General features: G+C 35.0%; 1 protein-coding gene across 1 annotated transcript in view; it reads left to right on the plus strand.

Annotated features, from left to right (window-relative positions):
* The first annotated feature begins 1,127 nt into the window (after window positions 1-1,127).
* Window positions 1,128-16,513, plus strand: part of LOC106142609 (extracellular serine/threonine protein CG31145) — a 62,770-nt gene continuing 47,384 nt past the window's right edge. The window contains exons 1-2 of the mRNA XM_060946815.1: window positions 1,128-1,180; window positions 7,065-7,097. Of these exons, the coding sequence (XP_060802798.1) occupies window positions 1,143-1,180; window positions 7,065-7,097 (71 nt within the window). The 5' untranslated portion in view covers window positions 1,128-1,142. The remainder of the gene's footprint in view (window positions 1,181-7,064; window positions 7,098-16,513) is intronic.

Consider the following 16,513-nt stretch of genomic DNA (forward strand, 5'->3'; position numbering starts at 1 on the left):
TTCAGCTGTAGGGTTTAATAGAATTGTAATTTTTGGCATGGTTGTCGAAAATAAAACAATTTGTCGGTGTTATGATGAGACAATGTAATATGTTCGCTCTCATTGGTAGATATATTTGTGCAATCCATGTGTAAATGTAATGTGTACATTGGCAAACCTTTCACAAATTGTTTACGTTTATATTCAACTTTATGATCTTGACTTGTGAAATAAAATAGCTATTTGCGATAACCGATATGTTTCAGAAGAAAATGTCGATCGTTTTCACTGCTGTTTTCATAGTATTGTCTATTGAGATTATGATATCATGTTAAATAGGTATATTCATTCTAATTTTTGCGGAGTTATTTAATTCTGCATCATAAAAAAATTTAAATTCAAAATTTTTATTCATTATTATAGGATACTTCATATCGCCTAATTGTCATATCTTTTGGTTTCACAACATTGGTTGACGTCAAATAAATTACTTAAAACTAAGTTTACTGCCGCTTCCAAGGCGTCAGTGCAAAAAAAGCGGTATCAAACTGCACTGCAGCATTTTCAGACGTTATTATATATATTTAAAATTATTTTGGATTATCTGGGTAAATTCGGTTACTGTATGTATGTCTCTTATAGCATATACAAAACCTTTATTTTGAGTAGGTTATAATACAGATTTTTTAAATTCCAAAAATTTTTCACATCTTTTGCAACTAGACTATTTTAGGACATAAACATTTGATATTTTAACAGAAAACAAGTTTGAAACATTGGGTAGCCATCAACGAATAAATTCGGAAATACAATAGGAAGAGAGAGAGAGAGCGTGTCATAAAGACTAAGTGACTAGTAATTATACTAGATATGAACTGGTGTAATTTCAATGTAAACACAATTCTGTTTCATTGTTGGTTCTGGGCCCAAAAGAAAATAGGGCAGTGTTGTGTATTCCAGGCAACCTTGTCAGAAGGCCCGCGACATCTCGGATCTCGTAATAGCTGAGCTGCGTGGGCGCACGATCTTTCTTCAAACCGCTCAAAACACTCGCGAAGCCGGTCGTTGCGGATCAATTTACACCAAAACTGATAGTAAACTCATTTTTTTTATATTAATGATAGTGAAATGTGTATGTGAAGTGATTGTGCAAAATTTTTGGGATGAGGTATATGCAGTACTGTTTGGTGTTGATGTGCAGGTAAATAAGTTGTTAGTGACAGTGTCAATAGCTATTGTGTTTACATATAACTTTTGAATTTTATAAAGCCTTAACGGTAAACAGATTTTAGATTAATCAACAGATAAGTGTATTACCACCTAAGGAGGTGTAAGATGTGAAATATAAATAGGTTTACACAAACTAAACAGCATCTGCGACCTGCAATACGCGAAGATAGGGGAAGATTACCTACAAAATTTAATTATACTTAGAATTGGTTTATAATAATTAACAATATTGTAAACGCCAGTCACAATAAAAATTCCGAAACAAAGACAATCATTTTGATGTTCAATTTGTCATAAATACTCATAAAATTGACAAAGTGAATAAATTATTATAAAATTTTGATGTGTTCGTGCCAGTTCAAGGTTAGGAGCGAGTTTTGTTCGCCACGGTAGCGGCGGCGGTCGGCGATCGTGCTGTTGACGTGCTGTGCTGTGAAAAACAAATTAACATGTTATTTGTGGTATGATCACTGAATTAATAATAGCACTAATGTACAGAATTATCAGTTGACCGTCCTACCGTCCGTCCATAGATATGTTGCTGTTTTTATTACTAATACCTATTATTTTTCTACAAGTCATCCTAGCGAGTTGTATGAGGTAGAAACTATCTGACAAAGAGAGCTAAGTATTTGATTTAGCTGCCGTCAACCAGATAGAGAGAAAGACTGGTTGGTAGTGCAGAACTCGGAATATTCTCCTTTTATTCAGGTTTCTGTGTGTGGTATTTGAAGAAGAAACCATACGGCTCGCAATTTTGTTACATGGTCATGATGCAATTATTTGCTTATTATGAACTTTCGTTTACAACTAGGTTCTAAATGCATAACCAGAAACATCTTAGAACTTGAAACATCGGTTTCAGTTCAATTATGGTTTCTTTATTTATCAATACAAGGTATTTCTTATTGACGTCAAATATTACTTAAAAGTTACTACCGCCTTAAAATCGCCAGCGTAGAAGAAATCAGCGGAACAAATTACACTGCAGCGTTTTATAAACAACAAATAAAAAACGAATTCATTAAATACTTTTTTATAGAATAAGTCTGTTGCAATCATTTATTCGAAATAGTAATAATCATTGTGATTTAACTAATGAGAAAAATCTTATGGTTACTGTGAAGTATACGTAATATTTTTGCGCAAGTACTACTCGAGTATATGTGGATCGGAACGCCGTAATAAAAACGCTATTTTCTAACTATACGCGATTAGTTTTAAATCTACGCACTATAGAAAACGTAAATACGCAGCCTTCCTTTCCCAAGAGGAAAAAGTAGATATTATGTATATGTTATTACGAAATTGCTGCAAATTGATTAATTCATTTTACTTTTAGGCGATGGGCTTGTACTTATCATTTACTCTGAATCTTATAATTACACAGTCTCGTGACTATTTGCTCTGTCTACCCCATATACTGGACCGAGTTTGATCATGTTTTTTCACTGAGACACACTTACTTCTATTCCCACGGGAACGAAGCTCCGCGTAAAACTAACCTTATCTTTCTGAGAAGCCTACTTCCTATACGAGAATAGGAAAGAGTATTATGTGTCATGTTGAAATTTCTGCGACGTCGCGGAGTGTGACGCGAGAGAAACCTGTCTCCGACCTTGGCATGGGAAGCCGGTAAACTGACCACAGAATGCCGAAGGTACAGACAAAAGTTCATTCATTCAAAGTATAAATCAGGCTGTTTGACTGAATGATAACTGAATCAATAAGGTTTGTTTTACATACAAAAAAGAGATGTAGGCACAACATGCATCTTTCCAGAAATTTTCACTTGCTACGATACCCGCATACTTATTTTCATCCATATTCGATTTAGGCTATCTTATTACTATATTTGATCTGACCTTTCATCAGAATACCCCCGATCTTATGAAGGTATGTTTGCCTTTATAACCTGTTATATAAAAATCTTTTTTGAAATTTACAAAATAAAGATATCAAAAAAGATCCTTTTTTACTTAGTCGTTAGTACTATTTAATTACAGTAGCTATGGTTTATCACGATTGAAAACGTGGTACCATATCATCAAAGATAGTTGTTGTAGCTTTTTCTCTGTATTACCCTGTAATTCGGTGTCAAATGCCAACAACCTAGTCTTCATATTTCTAAGTGTATGGTTCACAAAACAAGTCGTTTGGCTAAATATTTTGAGATCCTCATTATGTTCTATGACAATGTTGTGGATGAAATTTCATTTAAACCGAAAAAGGTGTCTGCTCAATGGAATGTACCTTAATATACCGTAAACTCTACTTACTTATTTGTTAACGGATAAGCTTGTTCTTTTCTTAAAATTTACATTACGAGTTTTGAATTTCCTCAAAGCATCTTATGAATAAAAACGAATAATATGTGAGGACAGATGATTTATACCCTTTATTTTTATACCTTTTTAGGATTATAAATAATAATATGACAATAGGTTGAGAAACTAATTTGTGATTCCTAAATTTATTCAAAACTATATTGCAAAACAGATTCTTTTAAAACTTATAGTACCAAACAAAGTTCCTACTTCTTCATTGAATGAAGTATGCAGCTATGACTACCATTAGCAAGACTGGTGAGAAACAGTTCAAAAAAAACATTCAAACAGATCTATTTTCCATTGGGAAATGTTTAGCATTTTATTTGGTATTTAAGTAGCTCAAAGGAGTGGCAATTAGTGGAACTTTCTCGTTCTGTATAAGTTCGTGTTTGATTTCGAAACGTTTTTCCCCTAATGACTGATTCCCTGCCTTCCCCTAATGGTGATGGTCGGTATTTATTGACATTTTAGTGCCCGTATTAATATTTATAAGCAAAACCATTTCGCCTTTCATTGGCCAGTTATTACTGATTGCACTATGCATAATGAATGGATGTTTATAAAATAATTCGATTTAGAACGAAGCTTAGACAATTATATTGTTTAAATATTATGAATTTTACATTACAGTTACAGTAGCTAAATTACTGTACTGCACTTACGCTTAATATTTAATACACTGATTGAGGACCTTTATTGCAGAAGAGCTTTTAAGTTCTACGACTTTATCGGAATGATATAGGAATAATTGTTCTGATTTCTGTACATATAACCATGTTGTTGGAAAAAGTAACAATTATCTCAGTTACTGGTAATTTCTATGGACTAAAAAGGAAAAGTACTTGCATATGTCAGACTATCGCAAATAATTAACCAATTGTCAGGCATCAGTGATCTGATATTATTATTAATGCTTATCATTAGATTAAAAAAATGTGTAGATAAAAAAAACGGAAGTATGATGGTAAAACCTTCTTTACGTCGAACATGTATAAAGGTGAACAGAGTTGGCTTAATTTTGGTTCACGTTGGGTATCCACGATCAATATAGGTACTTATATTTTTTGTCCCTTATTCCTCGCGGTAACGTAGCTCCAGGAATAACTAAACGCTGGTTATCAATAAACGGACGCGTTTGCACGAAATCACACTAATTTGCGGTGAGTCGGGAAACACGCTGCCAAGTCATTTCAAATCGTAAATTGTAGGTAGTGGTCTTATGTCGACCTCGTAATGGAATAGAGGGCAAGGAGACTACTTATCAATTGTTAATTTGAATTTCTCTACGCGTTACTTTTGCTAACATGCTGGTATCGTGGTAAAGTAAAACAAAAGTGTGTGCTAGTTGCTTCTCTCTCCGCGTAGTAGTACACTGCGTAGGTATTCCTCCGGGAAAGTGGTATGATTTTAATTTTACGTAGGTATCGCAATTTCTCACTAAATCTGAATCTAACTAGATAAACGCGCCCTTCGACTCTCGTGACGGCTCTGTCTATTTCGTATAGGATGAAGATGTGGTATGTGTGTGACATTGTTTAGAATTATGTGAAAGTATTTTTGTAGCTTTCATCAAAATATGGGTATTTCTAGTTAAATACGCGTTTTATTAGAAGGAATATACTAAGTACAAACACAGAATATTAAATAACATTCTATTCATAAATATGTAAGCTTTTAGAAAAAAAATTAAATAATGTCATGGCTAGAAGAATGTAAGAACATAATAAAAGCTACATAAATTTGCATAAAGTGCAAACCTTTTTAACAATTTCTGAAGTTTATTGATAACGTTATCCATTAATTGTTTACTAAACGCCTTGGAGCATATATTTTTATTTTAGAAATCATGTAAGTACTCAATGACTGTTGATGCTAATGTTAAATATACTCCTACCTTTGTACAAGTTACAGTTTATTTCATTTACATAACATGTAGAATATGTATGTAATTTTTCATTTTATCGAGCATAGCCAACTCTATGTCTTTAAAGTCTGAAAGTAATTGATAGTGACTTTGCCGATTTAATATACTAAAATAAATCTGCCATTCTTCTTGTAATTAATAAAATTATTAGTGGGAGAGACAAATATGTATTTAAGATCATTCATTTCAGTATTACCTTGGATTGATTCCAAAGATAATAATGTTATTTTTGAATAAGTCGATGAAATATTGTTAACGTAAACGTTGTAATGTAAAATTATGGCATTGTATTAATTTTGCTGCTTATTTTATAGCAAAAATAGCAAGGAACCGTAGATATTGATTTAATGTTATGTTCCTGTGTATCTTTGAGTCTCGTGACTATTATATCTATCTTAAAAGTTAGGGTGGAGGACGTGATACTTATGTGATATTAGTTTATCCATACATACATACATACATACATAAAATCACGCCTCTTTCCCGGAGGGGTAGGCAGAGACTACCTCTTTCCACTTGCCACGATCTCTGCATACTTCTTTCGCTTCGTCCACATTCATAACTCTCTTCATACAAGCTCGGCGGTTTCGGGTACTTTTGACCTGACCCTTTACCAGGACGTCCTTAATTTGATCAAGATACGTTCGTCTAGGTCTTCCCACTCCGACCTTTCCCTCCACACTCTCCTTGTATATCTGCTTAGTCAACCTGCTTTCATTCATCCTCTCCACATGACCGAACCATCTTAACATACCCTTTTCTATTCCTGTAACTACATCTTCTTTCACATCACAACATTCCCTTATCACGCTGTTCCTTATCCTGTCACTCAATTTCACACCCATCATACTCCTTAACGCTCTCATTTCCACTGCATTTATTCTGCTTTCATGCTTCTTTTGCCATACCCAACTTTCACTCCCATACATTAATGTCGGGACCAACACGCCCCTGTGCACAGCCAGTCGAGCCTTTTTGGATAGTTTCTGACTGCTCATAAAGGCATGCAAAGCTCCATTCACCATGTTCCCCGCGTTCACTCTCCTTTCAATATCACTATCATACTTGCCATCTGATGTAAACTTGGATCCTAGATATACAAACTCTTTCACTTGCTCCACTTTTTCTCCTCCAATCAAAATATTACATGCTGTCATTTCTTTCTCCATTTCAAAAACCAGTGTTTTAGTTTTACTTACGTTCACTTTCATTCCTTTCTCTTTTAAAGCTTCATGCATACAGTTTACCATCTCCTGTAACTCCTCCGCTGATGACGCCAGTATAACCTGATCGTCGGCATAGAGCAGACATTTGACGAGTAACTCATTCATCCTTAATCCACTTTTAGACTCTTTCAAATCTGTCAAACAGCTATCCATAAATAGGTTGAACAGCCACGGTGACGCAACACATCCTTGCCTAACGCCTTTCTCAATCTTAAACCACTCAGTGTGCGCTCCGTTTATCCTGACACAAGCACTCGAATCCTCATATAAGGATTTCAGTGCTCGTATTAGTTTATCCATTGCAGTTTTAATTCAGATATTTGGAAAAATTCAAATAAATAATTATGTTTTAATATTTTTGTTTCTTTGTTACAGGAATTTGGGTGTTGCTCTATACTTCTGTTTTGAGTAAGTTATTTTTGTTTGTAGGTAATAATGTTCCAAATAATTCTTTTTTTTCAAAATAATAAACTACTACTACTACTATCATATTAATAAATAACAGTTAAGTCATAATTCTTAGACTTGTATGATAGGTACATTATTAAGTGGTAAACTGAATGCAACGAAAAACCATTACGTAATATGTTATATTTAAATAATCATCTGCGAAGTTTAAGGTAATCAAAGTAATAAAGTATAGTTTTGTTATTAAATACATAATAATTATATAATTAAGAAGTAGATAAAAGTAGTTACGTTATCATTCCCTAAAATAAGTATCAGTAACGTCGTTTTACGAGATCTTTCTCTCAGGTTAAAAGCATACTTACTTGACTATAAACGTGGATAAAAAAATGTGATATATTCTTTCTTAACCCTAACTTATTTCTTGAATAGGCAGTTTTACTTTAAACAAATTTTGAATAACTCTTATTTAAAATAAATTCTTCCAGGAGGTCATTGTCTGTCAGTTACCACAATTTCATACTTAAAAAGTCGGAAGTATTCTTTTTAGTTCTGGATGTTAATTTTATACCTTCGTTATAAAGCACTTTTGGAAAAAATTCTGATTACTTAGTCTTTTTACTGAATTTTAGAAAATATATAGCTATAACAAAATCGTGACGATTATACTCCCATGAATTTCCCGACTTTAGGTTATGTATCAATATAATTTGTATCAACATCATTTATGTCCTTATCTAAGGTTCATTGATTTTTCGAATTTAACTAAATATAAGGTTAATACTAAATTTATGTAAAAAATTATTAAAAATCATTATGAATGTTTTAATTTATGTAATGGCATGCAAACAATACTACCTAATTCTGATTGCGACGAATGTATTATTATACAGTTCGTTTCATTTGGTTGATTTCGTGGTGGAAAACAATATGAAAATATACCCTTACACAGCCCACTGTCCAGTTATTCTCAAACTGGGAATTATAAAGAAAACCAACTATTACACGTGCGACTGCGCCAGCGCACTTTCTTTGTCACTTGAACAGCACGTGAATACATTATGGGTACTTTTCCGGCAGAGCCATTTTTAACGACTATGTTGATTACAATAAAGAGAGTACAGAATTAAAATAAGATAAGAAGTTATAAATAAAATTTTAAATTTTATATGATTAAATTAAGTTAAGTTTTTTTATTTCAATACTACTGATCTTTTGCTGATTGGGCCGGGCAATCTCGGTATGACCAAAGACCATGTATTTTTTTATTATTATATCCAATATATATATTATTACATATACTTATACATAATAGATTATTCAGTATATTATCAGTTCATACAGGTTAATTGGGTGCAAACTCAACAATACTTTTTATACACGCCTATATCCCTTGTGGGGTACATAGAGCCTCGAAAACAATGATTTCATGATGGAATTGAGATTCAAATAGTGACAGGTTGCTAGCCCATCGCCTACAAGGGGAATCCCAAGTTTATAGGCGTAGGTTAACGCCTTAGTCGCCTTTTACGACATCGACGAGAAAGATATATATGTAGATGGATAGAAACCACACGACACATTACTATTACTGTACATTAATTATTTTTTGAATTAGTTTTGCAAAATTTATGATACTTCACGACGACTTCGTCGATATATCATGCAGTCATGCGTGAAAGAAATTAGGTTTTACAACAGTCACACCGATCATTACAAAGTAACGTAACACGAGGGGAAACTGAACATTATATCACAATGTGTTTAACTTCATAATCATGCAATTCGATCACGTATTTACCTAATTTATTTCTATTTAACCTTGTTTACGGACACGATTTTAGCAGTAAGACAGCTAAAATATTAGGGTCTGATTGTCTTTTTATATTATTAAAGAAACTATTGGGTAGGTATTACAGTCACAGTGTTTATTTATTAATGCAGATTTCTAGCAGATTACAGTTTTGATAAATGCTACATTACAGAACGACATGTAAAACACAGAACCTGAATTATAATCGTAATAAGTTATATTATATTTATAAAACACACAGAGATATTAACAGTTGATTGTTATACTCATAAGAGATGTTATTCATAATATCTGAGTAAAAAATAATGAGTTACAATAAAACTCAATCGCGGGATAGTTCTATCGATTAATGGATTAAAATTGCGTATGTCACAATAAGACGTCACATAACACCCCGTCGTTTTTCATCGGGGGTTAAAAATGATAATTCACACGCTCGTTACCAAGTGTGAACTCTTGCGCATGATCGGAAGCGGAACCGGGCACGCCAATATCCTCGGTTATTTTCGTTACGTCTGTTTCTGTTACGTAGGAAATCTGACGCCTATTGTCAATGTAATGTTGGGATTCCTCTACCTTTCCTGAAACGTGATTGTTTTTTGAGACAGGTAATTTTTTTTTATTAAATCAGGTAACACTTATCTTGCTTTCCTATGTGTGGTAGATTTTTGCTGACAATTTTAGGAAATATGATTTAAATTATGCGTCTTTTAAATTACCGACTAATACAACAGAACTGTTCTTTGAGTCTCAAAAACAAATCTGAACAATTGATGTCAGATAATTTTGAGTCAATTACCTTTTATAGATTAAAACGCGAAAATCTACTTGGAAACTATTGAACAACTAAATGAACCATGACGAGGTTGTTTATACTCGTAAGTCGGTGTCTACAATCTACCGCAGCGAATCTTAGACAAGTTTAATGTCTTGACCTTTACATTGCGCTATGTGAACCTAACCCACAGAAATGAAAGCGAGGCTATTTCCTAAGGTGAAAGGGGAGATCTCAAAATTAGTATAGTTCCTTTTGTCTTGGATGTAGGTTGCTTATTAAAGATCCTACGCGAGAAACTGCACCCTTATAATTGCCTAAAGACTTTCTTAATTGAATTATTGGGTTGCAGTTACTATTGACGAAAAGGGAAATAGCATGCGAAGATTTGCTAAATTTATTCACTTGCCTGAATTTGTTATTGAATAATTTAGATATGCACTTTACCCGAATAAGGGAGTTCGATTCTCCAACAATTTTAGATACCTTTCAAATGTTACGTCGTGTTGAATTTGTTTTATTTTTAAGGATAGGATCAATGAAAATCAGGATATTCAAAAAATTATAAGTGGATTAAAACACTGTTTCTTTTTAAAAAAAAATGTTATATACGATATTATTAAAATAAGAAAAATAATAATAATAAAATTGCTTTTGTTTAAAAAAATTGAAACTTAACTTAGATTTTGTTCGTTTTGTCGCTGGCGAGATAAGCCTGTGTTATCGGAACTAATCAAAATAACATTACCGTATTATTTCTTTCCGTGGACCGTAAAATCTCGATTTCATAGCTATACATACATCGATTTGCTCTTTGCATTTGGGTAAATATCGAAATTTCGTACGTTAGTTGCTTTAAAGCTAGCAGATGCCTCCGGTTCCACCCGCATAAAACGAAAAATGCCGATCGATTTATCGAATATGTTTTATTTATGTAGAGTTACCCATAAAATAATTCAGATTTTATGTGAGGCTACGTTATAAATATTGTATTATATTTAATCATTAGTAACGAAATAATAGAAAAACCAACTTGACTGTAAAATCGACTTGACTCTACTATAATATATTTTTTTTATTATTCAATGGTTTATTTTCTAGTTTCCTCGCAAATAATGGCGTAATAATAGCGTGGGCACCAGCACTGAACCGGCACGACGGACAGGAAGTTTATTAACTAGATTGATTTGGTTTAATATATCTCTTGCGTTGTCCTTCCATTGACAGTCTACGCACAGCCGGTATTTCTATGGACGAAAGAAATTTGGCACATATATTTCTCAGAGAGCTTAAAATTGAGTATAAGTTCCCATTCCCACACCGATATTTTCATGTTGCGGGCACTTACTAGCGTTATATGATTAAATACAGAGTAGCTGATATTTCTTACACATATTATTCATCTTCAATTTATCACAAATAAAATATAACTTACATCAATGACTTTTGAAGTTTCTTGAGGCCACACCGCACTTGACCGTAACCTGTAGGTACACATGTGTCATTGACGTTTAAATTTAATGATGTCAACCAAGTCTGAAATATGCAACATAAACTTCATTATTTTGTATATTATTGAATCTTATTTTATTTATTATCTAAAACTTTATTGATTATTGTACAAAATACTCGTACAAATGTATAGCACAATTGGCAGACTTAATGCCAGTAGCATTATCTACCAGTTAACGATTATAGAAAACTTATATTTAAATTAAAGTAAAATGCAAAGGCTTACTGACAAATGTTCTAGCATTTATACCACAGTCGATTCCCTGTCAGGTCATGATGAATAACGAACGAGCTAAGTCTTGGATGTTTATCTAATCATATTCGATACTATATTTTACGATGATTACCTATCATCATAAAATATAGTATCGAATATGGACATATAAACATACAAACATACATACATAAACTCACGCCTCTTTCCCGGAGGGGTAGGCAGAGACTACCTCTTTCCACTTGCCACGATCCCTGCATACTTCTTTTGCTTCATCCACATTCATAACTCTCTTCATGCAAGCTCGGCGGTTTCGGGCACTTTTGACCTGACCCTTCACCAGGACGTCCTTAATTTGATCAAGATATGTTCGTCTAGGTCTTCCCACCCCGACCTTTCCCTCCACACTCTCCTTGTATATCTGCTTAGTCAACCTGTTTTCATTCATCCTCTCCACATGACCGAACCATCTCAACATACCCTTTTCTATTCCTGTAACTACATCTTCTTTCACATCACAACATTCCCTTATCACGCTGTTCCTTATCCGGTCACTCAATTTCACACCCAACATACTCCTTAACGCTCTCATTTCCACTGCATTTACTCTGCTTTCGTGCTTCTTTTGCCATACCCAACTTTCACTCCCATACATTAATGTCGGGACCAACACGCCCCTGTGCACAGCCAGTCGAGCCTTTTTGGATAGTTTCTGACTGCTCATAAAGGCATGCAAAGCTCCATTCACCATGTTCCCCGCGTTCACTCTCCTTTCAATATCACTATCACACTTGCCATCTGATGTAAACTTTGATCCTAGATATACAAACTCTTTCACTTGCTCAACTTTTTCTCCTCCAATCAAAATATTACATGCTGTCATTTATTTCTCCATTTCAAAAACCAGTGTTTTAGTTTTACTTACGTTCACTTTCATTCCTTTCTCTTTTAAAGCTTCATGCATACAGTTTACCATCTCCTGTAACTCCTCCGCTGATGACGCCAGTATAACCTGATCGTCGGCATAGAGCAGACATTTGACGAGTAATTCATTCATCCTTAATCCACTTTCAGACTCTTTCAAATCTGTCAAACAACTATCCATAAATAGGTTGAACAGCCACGGTGACGCAACACATCCCTGCCTAACACCTTTCTCAATCTTAAACCACTCAGTGTGCGCTCCGTTTATCCTGACACAAGCACTCGAATCCTCATATAAGGATTTCAGTGCTCGTATCAAGAGACTGCTCACCCCATGCATAGAAAGTGCTGACCACAATTCATTCCTCTCAACTCTGTCATAGGCCTTTTCCAAATCCACGAAAGTGCAATAGACTTTTTGACTCTTGGCCAAAAACTTTTCGGCTATGCACCGCAAAGAAAAGACCTGATCAGTACATCCCATTCCCTTTCGAAATCCCGCTTGAGCATCCCATATTTTGTCATCAGTTTCATTCCTGACTCTATTAATCAATACCTTAGCATACAATTTGCCGACGACGCTAAGCAGGCTTATACCACGATAATTTTTGCAGTCCAGTTGTGACCCTTTTCCTTTGTAAAGTGGCACAATAACAGCCTTACACCAATCTTTTGGTACTCGGCCGCTTCTCCAACACAAATTGAAAAGGCAGTACAACTGTCTAGCTACGACGCCTTTTCCTGCTTTAAGCATCTCGACCGACACTCTATCATACCCGGCAGCCTTACCCGCTTTCATACTCTTAAGTGCTTCCACAATTTCAAACATTTCAATTTCGCCTTCCATCTCATTCTCTTTTTCTTCGCTATAGCAGAACTCTTTCTTATTTTCTTCCTTTTTTTCAAATAAACTCTCAAAATAGTCCTTCCATATCTTTAGTACACATTCTTCTCCTTTCACAACGCTACCATCCTGGCATCTGATCCTAGTCAGCTCTCTGGTTATAGTTTTTCCTCGGGCTGACCTTACGGATTTCCAGAATACTTTCAGATTTGACTGAAAGTCTTCTGATAGCCTTTTATCAAAATCCTCTTTATACTCTTCTTTCTTTCTAATCACAGCTTTCTTAACCAAATCTTTCATTTTTTTATATTCCTTACGTGCTTCATTCACATCCTCATCTATAACCTCTTGCATTCTTAAGTTAGCTTTTGCTGCTAACAAATCCAGCCATGCTTTCTTCTTTAATCGCACAAGTTCTTGCACATCTTTACTCATCCACGCATTTTTGTGATTTTTTCCTTTCCTTCTTCTACTTACACCACACACTTCAACAGCTACTTTCACAATTCTTTCTTTAAATTCCTTCCATCCATCTTCAATATTGCTCCTCTCATCTAAATCTTCAATTTCATCCTTCAGTCTATTAATATACTTCTTACCTACATCCATATCTTGCAAATTTTCTACTTTCACTCTTTCCAAAGCGCTGGTTTGCTCCCTTACCCTGTGCCGCCAGCGATTGAAGATACCCCTTATCCGGGATACCACCAGTAAATGGTCCGAGTCAATGCCAGCACCGCGATATGCACGGGTATCCAGCACTTTGTTCTTCAATCTTTCATCTACAATCACAAAGTCTATCATACTTTTTAAAATACCTTCCACTCTTGTATAGGTGTGGATCTCTTTATGTTGAAACATTGAGTTCGACACAAAAAGATCCCACTCTAGACAAATTTCTAATACACTTCTTCCATTATCATTCACCTTTTCGTCACCAAACGCACCAAGCACCTTTTCATATCCATCACGCTTTACACCCACCCATCCATTAAAATCACCTAACATAATAATCTTCTCATTTGGCTTGTTAACTTTCAATACTTCTCTTACACTATTCCAGAACTCCTCGTTTTCGCTTTTTGCTGATGTTGTACCCCTCGAACCCACATCCCACGGTGCATAAACACCTAAAACGAAGATCCGAGTGATTCCAACTTTCGGCCTAATCCATAGAAGACGAGGGCTGACACACTCATACTCATTCACACACTCAGCCATTCGTGCAGAAAGGATTAGACCGACCCCTTGACAGCCTCGGCTGGTACTGGAAATTCCAGACCAATACGCCGTGTAAGGGCCGTGCTGCGTCGCGTCGCATCCTTTCCGCTTCGTTTCATTCACGCACAACACATCCAACCGTCTTTCACCCATCATCTGACATACTTCCTCAATTTTATCCTTCATTCCTCCTCTTACATTCATCGTCGCAAAGCGGCTTTCAGCAGACCGCATACCGCTCCCGCCGGGAACGAGACGTGATGGGGTGCGGACACCATCGCCGCCATTTAGGTGCTCTTTCAAAAAATTTGCATCCATGCGATTCCCACGAGACGCAAGGGAACAATTTTGTCCGCCCCAGCAGAGCCCCGCATGCCAGGGTAAGGCTAGCCATTACCTGGGGGTCGCCCAACCCCATGGCGGAAGTGGCACGCTCGAGACTAGGCTCGCCCCTAGCCATGCATCCATCGGCGCGGCAGACCTTAGATTGGCATACAAACGTCACTTCTATATCCCTTGCAGGGTAAACAAAGCAAAGAAATCTTGAACTTTCTTTGGGGCTAGCAATCTCTTTGTGTGACTTCCCCAAAAAGAATACAGTTACCATTAATGATGTTATAACCGTCACAAGTATTTTTTATATGTAGTTAAATTTAGGTATTAGGTACTTAGGTAGATCTCCTATAGTCTTATATACTTTGCTAGTATTGTTATATGACAGTTATTAACATTGATGCTGTCGGTACACACCTACGCCTTCATAATCAAATTGCTCCCGAGATATAATGTCACGATAATTTGTGACATTATTGGTGTAAACACAATCAACACGCTTGTCTTAGCACGAGTACTGGGTGTCTAATTTGTGACAAAAACAAATGAACTGTAAGGGAATACGCCATAAATAACATGTAAAAATAACTTTTCTTAATAGGTAGGTACCTAATAAGTTTTATATCTGGACTGGAAGCGATAATTAGGACTACTTGGTTGAACGCCGCTAACTTAATCCTCGTAAACGTTTACAGTTTTACCTTTGTAAATATCACGAAAACTACTTAATTTTAAATTTTATCAAAATCTGTTATCGCGTTACATACATAGAAAAAAATGTATTTTCGCTCCAAGTTCATTAAACGATGTCGCTCGAAACGTCAAAAAATTTAAAAGGAATAAAAAGAAAACCACTGAACATAATATTGTTTTGAATTCACGCGAAAGTATCTTCATAAACGCAACTCTAGGTCAAGAGCTGAGCAATGCACATCATGGGCTTGTTGCCAAAACTTTTGTCTCATTCTAACACTTGGTCATTCGAGGAAGTCAAAAAGAGACACAGGCTAGTTTTGTAATGCTGTAACGCACTTTGCTTACGACGCAAGGTATTTTGCAATTATATGGTTCACATCTTGTTTACTTATGTAACCTTGAACTAGTCATAACATTATCGTCACTACTATATTTACTTGGTGTATGAATTATAAAAAAAATGCAAAAATAAATGTGGACATATAAAAAAAAATATTTCATCTTACTCCCTGCGATTTTGGAAAAAGGCGAATCTTTTCATTTCTGGAATACGGAACCCGGATTTTTCCGAAGAAAGGACACAACTGAGCCAAACGCTTAGAATCTTACGTATGATAAAAGTCATATATGTAAAAAAAGAAATAAATTTTATGACATAGATATTGTCAACACGGAGAAGCATGACCCCGGTTTGGATTGTATGAACAGGGTTTAAAAACCATAGGGGGTACCTCAGGTTTCTCTGCCGATGACTGTACTTAGTAACCTACTTACGTACTTAAAAATTCTTGGAAAAGTCTAACAATGAACTCATGTTGACATTAGTTATTTGTTCTCATTCACAATAATATTATTGGGTCTTTCATTTCTAAGAATTAATTAAATTAATGTAAAACAAAGTAAACAACATAAAAATTTGCATAGACTGTTCGTAAAAATAGTCATATGGCATCTGGGTAAATATTTGAACATTTATAAGTAAATAAAGAAAAATATAAATGGCTACTAAATTATACATTCCCAGCTAAAAGTATTAATTGACTCATGTAAGTACTTATTTAGTTGTACTATTACTTACCTAGAT

This window comes from Amyelois transitella, chromosome 12, assembly GCF_032362555.1.
Source record: "Amyelois transitella isolate CPQ chromosome 12, ilAmyTran1.1, whole genome shotgun sequence".
Classification (NCBI taxonomy): Eukaryota; Metazoa; Arthropoda; class Insecta; order Lepidoptera; family Pyralidae; genus Amyelois; species Amyelois transitella.